Source organism: Solenopsis invicta, chromosome 16, assembly GCF_016802725.1.
Source record: "Solenopsis invicta isolate M01_SB chromosome 16, UNIL_Sinv_3.0, whole genome shotgun sequence".
Taxonomy (NCBI): Eukaryota; Metazoa; Arthropoda; class Insecta; order Hymenoptera; family Formicidae; genus Solenopsis; species Solenopsis invicta.
In genome coordinates this window covers 21,270,471-21,285,577 of record NC_052679.1, presented here as the reverse complement: position 1 = coordinate 21,285,577, position 15,107 = coordinate 21,270,471, and the positions used below count along the sequence as shown (strand labels likewise).

The window sequence follows — 15,107 nt, the reverse complement described above, 5'->3', positions numbered from 1 at the left end:
TCTTGCTTGTATTTATCTAATTAATACCTGTTATATCTAATTAATACCTATAATAATAAGGGTAATATGTTGCTATAACTTTTTAAATAGCAAACAATATTTATAAGACATGTTTTAACCTTCCATTGCTCTCGTTCGATAAATGAATGTTAGTACTCTCGTACAGATAATAACAAAACCGTTTTACTCGGAGACCGTGGTAAGTATAACGATTTATTGAAACATTTATTTTGACGTTCTTAAAACAGTCGTAAATTTTCATTTAATTAATAATAAAGAGCATTTTTATATTCCTTGACTTTTTTAAATAACATTTTATATTAAATAATTAAAAGGGGTTTAAAAATTATATATAACAATTAAAAAATATAAGATTAAAAAAAAGTCAACCACTAGGATCGAACTTGGGATCCCAAGTGTACCAGTCGACGTCTTAACGCCCTACTCTACATCGCTTAATCGACAATTAATTTTTTGTAACGGTACTAAGAGATGCTGAAAATATTTAATCGATATTTTTTCAAGAATGCCTAAGTTTTGCAACGAACGGCTTTACTACTGTAAAAGTGTGAGTGAATACTGCACACCCATAAAATTTTATTAAAATTGGTGATATACATCTCAAGAACTCCCCTTTTCGTATTCTGTAACATCTAACGACAGCTAGGGATATCGTTACGTATCGTTGCGCAGCTTTTCTACCATGTATAATATCTTCGCAACGACGCTGTAATGATATCGAATTGTCGTTATGAAGTTAGAGAATAGGCCTACAGACGTATCACACGTTAACATCTCCAAAACATTTAATAAAAATTTTATGAAACAAAATTGAGAAAACAATCATGCAAATATAAACTAGAAGTATATCAATATTATGAATAAATGCCGTAAGAGCCAACACAGGATGTTCGTGTGAGAATTCATTTAATTTAATTGACAAACAATTATTAGACGTTTCGATTCTCTGGTTTGGATCATCTTCAGTAGATTTTGAATGAAAATTAATCCAAGTCTTAAGCTTAGTAACAATATTAAAACCGAAGGTTACATTAGCAAACTTAAAGAAAAAAAAACTGAGAGTAGCGACGCATTATTTCAGGCTCTTACGGCATTTATTCATAATATTATATTGATATACTTCTTTAGAGCCTTTTTCTATTTTATGTTTAATTATACGCTGCCTGAAATAATGCGTTGCTACTCGCAGTTTTCTTTCTTTAATTTTGTTAATGTAACCTTCGGTTTTAATATTCGGTTGTAGCTATTACTTGACGAGTTGATCGATAAATGTTTTAGTTTAATATATACATATAATGAATTGTATGTACATACATATAAATGCAAAACAAAAGAACTAAGAGCAGTCGACAAATGTGTTGAGACCTTGGTCTCATGCGAAGAACCTTGAGATGATTTGACAGACGCCCGTTTAGAAACCGTTAAATTCTTCTTCTTTCGCGCTATATTGGAACAATGTATTATGTTTGTTTCCACATTTTTTGCACGGTCCGGAGTTACAAATGTTTGATGAATGTTTAGCCGATCGCAGACAATTTGTACATAATTTTAATTTTTGAATCTCTGCGATCCGCTGAGCAATCTGAGAAATTTTTGACAGTAATAAATTATATGGTTTTCTTTGCAATAACCGCACGAACAAGTTATAGCCGTCACATGAGTCGATTGCTGCTTTGTAAAAACCTGCAATCGCGAATGCGCAGATATATTTTTAATGTTGCCTTCAATATTTGATATCTGTGATTAAAAAATTTCAATAATTGATTCAACGTGGGCAATGATGTGCTCGTTTGAGAATTCTGCCATTCCCGTGAAGTGGTTACGTCTAATTTTGCGACTAACAAATTGACAATTATGTCGTCTTACGGGTCGGTAGGGCGTTGTAAAACGTTTAACGCGCGAATATGCTTTATTGCTCTCTCGGCAAATTCGTCGCAAATCACCAACGTTTTCCGTAACAATGCTTGGCAATTCAAATAACGCACGCTGTGTTTGAACAATCGCCCGCTTATTATCATATCTTGGAGTCAACAGATTCCACGATATCCTATATAATTTTGATTTGATAATTCTAACGATTTTATTACATTTGACGCATCTTCCGTCACAGACGATTTTAGATATTGAAATTTTTGTATTTTGTTTAAACTTTAATTAATATTTATTACCGAATTGAACGTGTCGTAAAGAGGGAACCAGTCTTTATATTTTCCCGAAAATTTAGATAAAGTAAATCTAATTTCGGCAACTGCACATAATAATTATCTTCACTCTCCGCGGCCGAGGGCATATTTGTTATTGTATTGTTCGAGTGTGAATTTAAGATGAGACATCTTATATTGGCCGTAAATTCAAAATACATTTCTTCGAACAATATGCGATTCTTCGTCTTCTCATCGGAAATAGATCTTAAGTCGGATAGTATGCAATAAGGCCCATCATACTCTAACCGATATGTCATTAATTTTTTCTTGCGTTCTTTTAAATTCGCGATTATCTCTTTCGATAGCTCTATCATCGACTCGATATAAGTTTTACTGCACGCTGCCTTTATCGAAGCGCGTTTTTTCTTTAGAACAGAAATCTGTTCCGCATTGGCCAAATTATAATTTATTTAAATTAGTGATGCAATAAACAATAATTTCCGTCAGAAATTTAGCGTCTTTACTTTTCATATAATGTTCATATAATATTATCAAAATGGACATATAATCATTTTTTATTAAATAATATTTAAGAATATTATTTAATATTTAATAATATTGTAGCAATGCCAAATCGACATCGGAAACATTGATCAAAAACTAATCAAAATACTCATCGATTTCGATGGATTTATGTCACACCTTTCGATGAATTATCGACTCAAAAATAATGCGATTTTGATTCAATTTCGAATAAATGTTTCGTTATTGCAGCTGTATTGATGTGGACTACTACAGCCTTATTTTTTTAAGCTTTAATCTAAATACATGTAAATAACTGACGCATACAAAAATGATAGTTTTTTGACTGTGATTGACTGATTATATTATATACAAAAATGCTACTTTCGTATGCGAAAGTTAATCGTACGAACTTAAAAATTGGTTGCTAGAAACAAAAAACAAACTATTGTCTTGTATCATACAATAAGGACAATTAATTTATTTCAACATTTATGTGTTTAATAATATTAGTAAAATATATCAAAAATTATCTTTTTTGTGGTCGTAATACCTATACAACCCAAAATACTCCCCCCTTTTTCCTTTTTCCGTATTATTTAATTGTTTAATAAATATACAATTATATTACAATTTTTGAAAAATTGACGAAGAGAACAGAAATTTTATTGCGACTTTTTACAGTATAAATAAAATTAAATCTGTTAAGGTCTAATATTAACTAGCATGTTTCAAAAAATAATCATAGAAAATAGGATTGGAGCATGAAAAAACATTTTTTGACGTAGAAAGCCATAGCAACAGTCAATTTTACAAATAATCGCTATAAATAAATTATTAAAAATTAATTAAAGAAAAACTACTTACGCCAATTAATTTTATAGAAAAAATTACTAAAAGACGAATAACTTATATACACGAGCATCATGAAATTTACTAGTAAAACAATTTATAAATTTTTTTTTGCATCACTTATGTCTTGCAAAGTAAATGCAGTTTCGTCGTGTCTTTACATACGTATGACGAATTTTTTTACCAGATGTTCTAATCGGAATATATGTTCCATCTATACATCCCACAATTCCATCAATGTTGCATATATTTTGAAATTCTTGAGTTTTTTCTTGAGAACATTCTTGCTCTGCAGCAGGAAATCGAATTATTGATGGAGCCAAATCTACTAAGAAATTTGTAACTCTTTTGATAATAAGGTATACTGCAGCAATTTGCATGTCAAAACGTTCTGCAACACTTCTTATTACTGTTTTATTTGCAGTAAACCTGTATATGTTAAAAAACATATATTTTTTATCAACAACATTTAATAAACTGTTTAATATATTTAAAAAGTTATTAAAAAATTAAAACATGATTATATACTATAAGAAACCTAATATGTGTTCTTTAGCTGTTTTCTTTTTTCTTCCGCAAATTCTCTTTGGACAATATTCGCTCTGTTCAAATAAATCAATAACATGCTCACATGTTCTTCCTAAAAGTTTAAAATTTTTTTAAAACAAAAACAATTTATATGATAAAAAATTACTTATAAGCTAAAAAATAATTGATAAAATAACAAATAGCTTTTATATTAGATTTAATATTTTTAATAAATAATATTTTACCAATTCTTCAGCATAATGATCACAATCTTTGTAACATAATGTTTCATTCGTGGTATCTCCTTTTTCTGCATTACATAAATGTATTGCAATTTGTCATCAGAACTGTCTGACAAAGAAAGTAAACAATCACTTGCAATAACAAATTTTACCACATTTTCGTTAGTTTTCTTTTGGGTAGTTTTTATTGTTGCAGTGCTGCATCATGGTATAATGCTCTCTAAAATGAAATTGTTTCATCATTATCTTTCTATAGTTTAAGTCTTTTCGCACATCTAGCAATACGCACACAAATAACTTGCCACTTTCAATTGCTGACGATTTGTTGGAGTTCAATGAGAGTGTTTGAACAAATTTTAATGTGACATTTTCTGAGGGAAAAACTTATATATTTTATATATTTTTATGTTACGGAGTGAAGATTCGTTGACGATAAAGCATATGATAAATTTTATAATAAAACTTTTATCATTGTTATCCATTTATTCGCATAAAATTCCTTCAGGCGTTTGAACTATTTTTCCATTTTCATCTCAGATGAGCTTTATATTTCTGTAGCGATTTTTTATAAAATTATTATTTAACGTTTTCTTACGATCAAAATGCACTTATGCATCATATTTGTCGTATGATGCATAAGTTTAGATCGTAATTTATAATTAACCGTAATTTTATTACTAATATAGTATAAACTTACTTAATTAATTCATTATTTTAAAAATAATGAATAAGTAGTAATTTTTATGTGCGTGTGTGTATGTGTGTGTGGAATACATAGGTGTCATTAGGATTATCGTTATCAAGTTTCTATTTTTAATAAGGTAGTAATAGTGGTCGGAGGTTAACAAACGACAGATGTTGGTAGATCTAGTTTAATTGCTTATTATCATATTAATTATCTAAATAGGAAATTCTTAGAAATAGTGAAGTATTTATTTTTTTTCTTGAAGGGAATTCGGGGGAAGGAAATCGATTTTTGAACTAATTGTAGATGTTCAATGGTTTGCTTACGCGCTTGCCTGTTTCGTCGATTTTGGCGCCGTTTCGCGGTTGCTCGCGATTCATGCTTGCGTTGCGGTGGAGAAATTCTTTTGTCCACTAAAATTATTTCATGTTGTTTAGCGTTTGAGGATAAAATCCCATTTCTCAGATTGAAAATCAGGTTGGAAATAACAAGATAAAAATTAAAACAAAATTTAAATTCGGAGAGAAGAATAGTTAATCATAAATAACGTGACTCTTTCCAAAGGGTCGACGACAGAGAGAAAGGTAGAGTTGTTTGCAAAAATAAAGCAAATGGCTCAGTCAACTTACTGATTATTGTCAGAGTCGGATTTAGGAAAGATTGCGAGAGCCTTATACAGCAGGTAGGCTATTGACCTGGGCGCCGAGGCTGTGGACGGTTGGTTGAACTTGGTTGCAGGCTGCTATCTTTGATGCATTCGCGGTAAAGGTCTGAGATTTTGCTAAGTACGAATTATTATAACTATCAGGCTGGAGCCTAAGTTCCAAGTTTTAATTTCGAACGTGATTACTGGTTGATTGAGGAAAAAAATGACAAAAAAAGTGAGCTCCATGCTCTGTGCAGGCCTTTTTATATTAGCAATGGTGGGTGGATCAAATAATTTTTAATCCTCCATTAGATCAACCAAATCGAATTAAGACATCTCTAATTCGCATACCGATTCTTTTTTGTCTTATGATTGATCAAACGGTATTAGTGTCGTCAGGAAGTGGAGTAAAATTTTCTGGGTCATGATTTCCATATATGGTTAATATGGTGTTGGTTTATTCCGCCTGTCTCGTAGATTCGCCGGACCATGTCCGGTCCCCAAATTGTTTAGTCTAATATGTGAGCTTGTATTTCGAGCCGATTATTTCGCGTTTCGCACTGCTCTCGCCCGCCGATGTTCGGCATAGACTTATTTACTTTATTATATTTTCTACTACATACAAGACCTTTGCGATCTTTGTGCCGGACGCACCGAGCCACTTCGGCAAGTTTGACTCTACATTGACACCATAAGCGAAGGAAAAAAATCGCGGACATAACAATAAAATTGTAAAAGTTTTATAGTATGTTTAATTGAAAGTGTAACTCTCATTAGTAGTATTACCTAGTGAGAAAGATAATATCGAAATGATGTCGAAACGATATCTTGAATATCCAAATTACCTCGATCAAAATTACTACGTTGGTAAGAGTAAAAAATTTAATGTTCGATTAAATTTTGATTTATTTTCGAGTTGTTTTAAACAATAGGAGATGAATGATAGAGATGAGCCACTTCTATTACTGCTATTTTCAATTTTAATTTTGTAACTCTGTACATTTGTTTGTACGTAAAATCTTGATTCAAGATCAAAATGATATCAATATGATATAGTTTTAATAAAATGAAATAATCGATTTAACATCAATTTATCGATTTGACATTAATTTGACGTCGATTTGACAAATCATTAAGCTTGTTCTTTTTAATTTAATTTCTTGCACGGTTCATTCTTTTAGTTTTTGCATTAGACTAGAAGAAGAAAAAAAAACTGTGCGGAAAATTTAGTTTAAAGAAACGGATCTTATTCTTACTGAATTGGTGGAAACTAAAAAACTGTATTAAGCTTGTGACACATGATACTTTTTGTGTATTATGATAATGTATTAAGATAATCTTAACTCTCATGTGACTTAACACGAAAATATGCATCATATACCGTCTTACATATTTTTACTTTAAGCTAGGTTATTACTTAGAAAATTGATTTTTTGATTTATAGATAAGAAATATTTTAATTGCTCCAGTGAATATTTATCTCAGAATGTGTATATCCCATACAGCATGAAATATTCTGTGAATAATTTATATAAATATTCCCTTAGAATATTTATTCTAAGAACGTTCTATGAACTGGCAGAGAACGTGCGATGTCCCATTTTGAATAAAACTATAAATTTTTATAAATATTCTCGAATAATCTACAAATATTTTACGAACAGTTTTAAATATTCAATACTTTTTTAAACATTTGAGAATGTAGAGAAATATTGAATAAACATGAGAGGCTAGATTTAAGATTACAATCCTCTTAATGCTAGAAAAATCTCCTTTAAAAAAAACTTTTTAATAGTTTTTTAACAGATCTTATTCTTATAGCTTAATCTGTATTTACTGTTTTACATATAAGATTCTATTTTACTAATTACAATTATGCATTATTTTACAATTTTTGAAAACGCATCAGCGGGATTCGAACCTAAGATTTCGGAACGGTAACCCAATACTGATTGTGAGCTAATCGTACATACACTTGTAATATCGTTTATAAAATGTTTTATTTGAAGTAAAGCTGATTTAAACAGGAAAAAAATTTGCGTGTTGAGTACCGCGCGAACATTTTCACTAGCCCTTTGATTATTTAGCTTTAGATATTTTAAAAATAAACTATATGAACTATATAAATAATTAAAATCCGTTCCTGATCATGGCCAGATTAGTAAAGATAGTAAAAGAATAACAATTGGGAATAGTATCGGAGCATGAAAAAACATTATTAATCTAAAAGCAAAAATCAATTTTGCAACTAATTGTTATAAACAAATTATTAAAGATAGATTGTAGAGAAAAACTGATCGCGCCAATCGATTCTACGGAAAAAATTACTAAAAAAACATATATAACGCTTTCGTAAGTATTATAGTTGTTATACACTAATAAATTATAATATTTATTTTATATGAACTAACTGATATATACGCGATACCAAAATTAAAGGATCACCTTTTATATTACCCTTACATTTTATGATTAAATTATTAAGAATATGACTACGTTATATAATGTAAAATATAATTCTATTAAAAGAATTTATCATTATTAAAGTAATTATTAAATTTTAATAAGATCATTATTTCAAAATGATCAGTTGACTTTCCTCGTAAGTCATCAACCAAAGTCATACCAATAGTAAACCTCACTACTTAAACATTCGTTTTACATGTGCAGAGGATGGTACCGATGTATTATATTGTCATTTATATAGATAAAAAGATTAAGGTAGAAAAAGGATAATAAGTTAATGTTTAAAAATAACTAGTTAAAGTTAAAAATTAACGTATTTAAAATTAACTAATTAAGTTAAAAGTTATTAGCTTTTTAACTTTTTGTTTAACTTTTTACTTTTTAACTAATTACTAACCAAGCCTGAAACTCAGTATGTATATGTTTTCAAAGTCGATATTAAAAGTATGTAGAAACATCTTAAATTATTTGAATTGATATTACTTGTGTTATGATCTCGCAATAAATATGTGAAATTGTGTTTGCAAATAAGTGCCTAAGTAACGTCTCTGCCAATGTTGTCAGTGTAATGTGTTTAGTTCGCGTTTGGACATCGCACAGGATACTTCGAATATTATAGTAATTTATTGTCAAAAATGTGTTTAAATAAATTTTTTACTAATTTTACAAATTTAAAATTATCCAAAAATATTATTAAAAAGATTCTTGGATCGTGTGTTGGAGTAACTTGCAGGTAATGAATTGTCTTATTTTCTAACCAGAGATGAAAAGTAACGCGTTATTTGTAACAAAGATACAATTAGAGTTACTTTTTTGATAACCCATCTTTGCTAATAAAAAATGCGAGGCAATAATTTATATATATTAATTTATTTATATTTATACATATTTTACATATATGTAGGGGAAAGTAGGTAAATTGCACGCACCTAAGGGAAATTTATCGCAGTGAAGTGATTTTTAAAGTTGAAATCGATACGAGTACAGAAATAGAAACTTTAAACATTTTTTTATCATTATGTATTGTCATATTGAACAATTTTTTATTTGGTAATGCTATATTCAGCAAAAAGAAGCAAGTGGTTAAACGAAAAAATTTCTCGGGCCTTGGGTAATTGTACGTGCGGTTGGATAAATGGACGCGGAGGAAAAATGAGGTTATAGCCCATTCTTTTAACTACACTACACTGCACTACACTGTACTAGTGGCACTATAGTTGATCTCACGTGGTCTCACGCCTTTCAAGATGGATGCGTAAAATTGTCGACGGCGAACTTGATTTGATAAAAAAACAATTACTTGATGACTATTTAATTAAATTTAATAAACAATAGCTCAAAGAACGCAGGAAAAAACGTACTTTTGTTAGGTATAACAAAATTAAATGACTAAAGTAAAAATACGGACTTATTGCCTTATTTTCTGAACGCCAAAATCGCAAGAAAAATCATGATTTTACTTTTTCTTATTTTTTCAATTAACTACGTTTTTAAATGATATAACGTATGGTTATATATTTAAAAAATGCCTTCAGCCTACAAATATCGTCGTGATATAATTTCTATTCATCGGGAAGGTGCCAAACCACGAAGCGTACAATTACCCAGTGCGTACAATAACCCTACTTTCCCCTATATATTAAAATATCAGGCTTATCGGTTTACCGACTTACCGACTTAGCAATTTACCGACGCTGACGATAACGTACGTCATAGTAGATGGCTGACTTACCGACGCCGCAGTCTGACTCAGGCTCGTCAAATTTCCGTGCTATTTTCTTGCCTAGTATTTAGAACGCCATCTATAAGATAACCCTCACTAAATTTAGAACTAAGTAGCAATATGGCGTTATGGGTTGGTAAAAATGTATGCATTTTATTCTTATATTATTTTATATTTGTTATTAAAATTAAATTTAAAAACGTTAAATTAGTTTTAAACATTATATTTTATACATGTATATACATACTATATATATATATATATATATATATATATATATATATATGGTATATATAAATAACTGTAATATTTTAAAATAACAGATCAAACATGCAGCAAGAGTAGACAGCAGTAGATCTAAAATTTTATGTCTCAATTAGCCTCAATATGCTTCTGTAACATAAATATAAATTTAATTACTTATTTTTTGTGTATTAATAACTAATAATGATAACATTAATATAATGCTCAATAATTTACATGATTTTTGAATTTGTATTTATATTTTTATTTCTGCAGGTTTTGTATTGCTACATTTCCTTCTATATTTATTCGACATTCGTTTTGCAATGTTATATATAAAATTATTGGAATGCACATCAATTTTTTGACTGAGGATGTTATCAATAAATTTGCCATGCTTTAATGAATTCTTCAGTAGTTACTTTTAATAACATTTCTTTTAAATGTGTGCATTACAAAGGATAATTAAAAAAACATTGATCTTTTAAAATTTTAGTTGTTTTTTCAAATATTTGGACTTCATGGCATATATGTACAAATTGTAATTCCAAAATTTCAATAGCTTGTCTTATATCAAGTAGAGTCTGTGCATTCATAAGGTAATTCATACATTTGTCACATTGTGCACTAATTTTATTACGTTTAAGTATATTAAAAATTTTTCTTTCGTTTATTATCTTCTCGCTTGTATCAGTATCAGGTATAGTTTGCTCAGCACATTCAATATTATTTATTTTCTCGACATCGTCGATTTCTTTGTTTACCTCACTTAAATTCATTAAATGGGAAAAAGCTAGTACCGTTCCCTCTTTGTCTTCTTCACAATTAGCTCCAATCGAATGTTTTGAAGTTAAATTACAAATTAATAATGTTTTAAATGTAATTATAATTTTTTTACTAATTTTTACAAATGCGGAATAACTTTTCTGTTATTTGTTTAAATAAGATGCAACTATTTACTCTTTTCTGTTTATAGACGAACAATTATCGATCAAAAATCAAAGAAATTTGTCTCTGAACATTTTCAAGGATCTGGATTTTTCTGGAAAGACACCTCCTTTATCATTACAAATTATCACGTAGTGGAAAATGCAACACATGTTGAGGTAAACGTGAATTCTTTTTTTTTCTAAGTCATTTTATTTTATTAAATAATATTTTTACATTTTTTTTCTTTACATAGGTATTTAGGTACAATCCAATTCAAATTATCAAAAAAAAAAAAATCAGAACCACATTACTACTTGGCAAAAGTGATAGCTAATGATAAAGATTTGGACATAGCTATATTAAAACCGCAAAAACTAAAAACGGTAATTTTTGTTTGCTGTTTTTTATTTTTTGTTTTACTAAACTGTACATTACTAAATTGCACTATTTTATTGCAGATATTCTCTAAATTAGATGTTAGTAATGAAGAAATTAACATAAATGATCCAATATTTTCTATTGGGATGCAAGAGAAAATCATTCATATAAATGGGGGATTTATTTACACACCAGAAATGTTCCACAAAAATTACAAATACCCAGTATTAACAACAACTGCGACAATATGTGTAAGTAAATGATTTAAAACAATATTATAATTATAGAGGAGAAGAGAGTATTATGGCTACTGTCGACAATCTGGTTTTCCCTATTATCTCCGTTATTAGATGACGTATTCTAACAATTGCTTATGAAGTTATTCATTTAGTAGCTCGCCGTTTTTTAATGATGTTAATATAACAATATATAATAAGTGACAATTGTTATGAGGCATTTTTACTTTTGAGCACTTTTAAACTTTTTCAAAGTTCATTTTTAACCTTTAATTACTCATACTTTTTCATTATTCTTAAACTTGAGTGTATTATCACACGAATGTACATACACTTGAGTGTTTTTTTTATTATTTACCTTTTTATTCAGCTATACACATTTTGAGTTACACAAAGTTAAAACAATAACATAGAATTTCATTAATATGGCTTTTTAAGCAAAATTTTTATATTGAAATATTTCTTCAATAAATCGATCGTCATTCTAAAGAGCGGTGTTTAAAAACATTAAAAACATTAGGTAAATCTTTACAAAAGAGGAGCAGCCTCTGATGACCTTGACCTTGACATATGTTATCAATGGGAAGGTACTGAGTGACATACAAAAAGTTTTGAGTAATGCTCACTTCTTATTAAAAAAATATCAAAGAAAAAAAAATAATTTTTCTTACTTATTTCACTAAGTTTTTATTTTACAAAAAATGTGTCAAACAAAAAATAAAGCTAGTAATAAGCTCTTTAAAAAGGTCATATACATTTTTTATCTAACTTCAATACTTTAGTCGTTATAGTCGTTATAGAAAAACTGTTTTAAAATAATTTTTTTTAATTTTTAGTAATTTTGTGTAAAAAATAGATGCTCGAGGGAGGGGCTCCGCCCCTCTCTCGCACCCTCTCCCCGTTTTTTTTCTAACCCAACCTAACCTTATTTTAATTGTAATTTGGCCAAGAATATCTAATTGACGTTGCGATATTAGATTTAAAATTATGACCCACCCTCTCCCGCATCCACTCCGTCATTAGTGGACGTGAGACGAAGTAGGTTGAGTTAAAAAAAATACGGGCAGGAGGTGCAGGGGGAGGGGCAAAATTCCTCCTTCGCCCACGCGTTCTCAAAATGGTTTTTGACGCAAAACGTTTTTCTACAATAACGACGAAAGTATTGAAATTAGGTAAAATATGAATATGATCTTTTTTATAGAGCTTATTACTAGCTTCATTTTTTGTTTGACACATTTTTTTGTAAAATAAATATTTTCCGAAACAAGAAAAACTGTTTTTTCTTTCTGTAATATTTTTTTAATAAAAAGCGAGCACTACTTAAAACTTTTTGTACTCAGTACCTTCCCATTGATAACATATGTTAAAATCAAAGTCGTCAGAGGTTGTTCCCCTTTTGTAAAGGTTTACCAAACATTATTTTATGCTTGTTGTTTAATGTTAAACAGGGATAAAATGATATTTCTAATTAAATTTCTAATGGTATTTTTAAAGTTACTGAACGCAAGAAAATTCTATATTAAAAAAATTCTAAACAATGGAAAATTAAAAATACATAATTTTGTAGCAAGATACTGTGTTTCTTCTAAACTAAACTAACTTTTTTCAATTATTTTTATAGGTAGCTATATTACAACTACTTTTTTTCTGCCACCAATTATGCAGAGCATTAGATTTTTATAAATCACGTCCTAAATAATAAATATCTCATTACTTTGAGCCTAGAATCTGTCAAACAACACTTTGATGAATGTAATCGTTCAAGTTTCAATAGAAAATATTAATTATAAACAAAATGATTTAATAAAATGAAAATGGGTGCCATATTACCCTCTTCTCCTCTATTTATTTTTATTATAATAATAATTTTATATTTTTCCAGCCCGGTATGTCCGGCGGACCGCTTATTAATAAAGATGGTAAAATTATAGCGGTGAACGTTTCAACGTTATGTTGGAGTTATATGAAGAAGAAAGTGATACAAAACGCTTTCCATGTGGGGATACCAATAGCCCAAGTAAACGCATTTGTTAATCGTCATTTGTAAAACGTATAAAAAAATCGTTATATAAAAAATCACATAATAACATATATTAATTTTATTATTATTATTGTTTTTTTATTTGTTATTATATTAATTATTTATTTATCATTATCTTTGATTTTTTTATTATTATATTAATTATTTTTTTTTTATTATTATTTATTATTTATTATTATATTTTTTCTTATTATTTTTTTTATTATATTATATTTTTTAAATATAAATATAAATACAATGTTGCTTATAGAACCGACACTGGGTGTTAGTGATTGTTATGACGATCAAAATTTATGTAACGTGTCGGACCATACACGTCTTCTCAACTCGGCATTGATCCTGGATGAGCTTTTGATGTTAATTATCGCAATTTACTCGCGTCTTTACTGAAGATGATTCTAATGTCGGATCGAAACGTATATTTTAACTAATTGTCAAATACATATAAAGACGCGAGTAAATTGCGATAATTAACATCAAAAGCTCATCCAGGATCAATGCCGAGGAGATGTGTATGGTCCGACTCGTTACATAAATTTTGATCGTCATAACAATCACCAACACCCAGTGTCGGCTCTATAGGCAACATTGTATTTATATTTATATTTATATTCTTTAGAGCCTTTTCTTACTTTGTTATTATATTTTTTCTTATTATTTTTCTTATTATTTTTTCTTTATTATTATTTATTATTTATTATTATTCACATTACGAGCGTCGCCTTATGCTTATTATTTAAAGAAGAATTTTATTTTATATTAAAATGTTAATGTGATGCATTAAAAAATGTGATGTACGAGGTGTGTTCAAAAAATACCGGGAATTTTCGTTTTTTGAAAAAAATATTTATTTATTCGTCTACATTAATGTTGTCGCCTTCAAAATAGTCACCATTAGATATTATGCACTTATGCCAGCGCTTCTTCCAATCCCCGAAACACTTCTCAAACTCGATCTTTGGGATAGCCTTTAGCTCTTTCAGCGATGCGCTTTTAATGTCATCTATGCTTGTAAAACGACGGCCCTTTAAGGTTCTCTTTATTTTTGGAAATAGGAAAAAGTCACACGGAGCCATGTCTGGCGAATATGGAGGCTGGGGCATCATTACAGTATTGTTTTTGGCCAAAAATTCACGAACAAGCAATGAAGTGTGAGCAGGTGCATTATCGTGGTGCAAAAGCCATGAATTGTTTTTCCATAAATTCGGGCGTTTTTTTCGGATCGCTTCACGTAAACGGCGTTGAACTTGTAGGTAGTACTCCTTATTGATCGTTTGACCTCGTGGCAAGAATTCATGATGCACTATGCCATTAAAATCGAAGAACACAGTGAGCATAACCTTCACGTTCGACCGCACTTGTCGAGCCTTTTTCGGTCTTGGCGAGCCAGAATGTCTCCACTGGGACGATTGAGCCTTAGTTTCGACGTCATATCCGTAAACCCATGTTT

The 15,107-nt window shown here is 29.3% G+C and overlaps 1 protein-coding gene across 1 annotated transcript; it reads left to right on the top strand.

Moving 5' to 3' along the window:
* Window positions 1–11,025: 11,025 nt before the first annotated feature.
* LOC113003738 (probable periplasmic serine endoprotease DegP-like) lies at window positions 11,026–13,663 on the top strand. The gene is made up of 4 exons (XM_039458779.1): window positions 11,026–11,178; window positions 11,256–11,385; window positions 11,461–11,631; window positions 13,499–13,663. Exons 1-4 carry the CDS (start codon window positions 11,162–11,164, stop codon window positions 13,661–13,663), a joined length of 483 nt encoding a protein of 160 aa, XP_039314713.1. The 5' UTR covers window positions 11,026–11,161.
* Window positions 13,664–15,107: the final 1,444 nt, after the last annotated feature.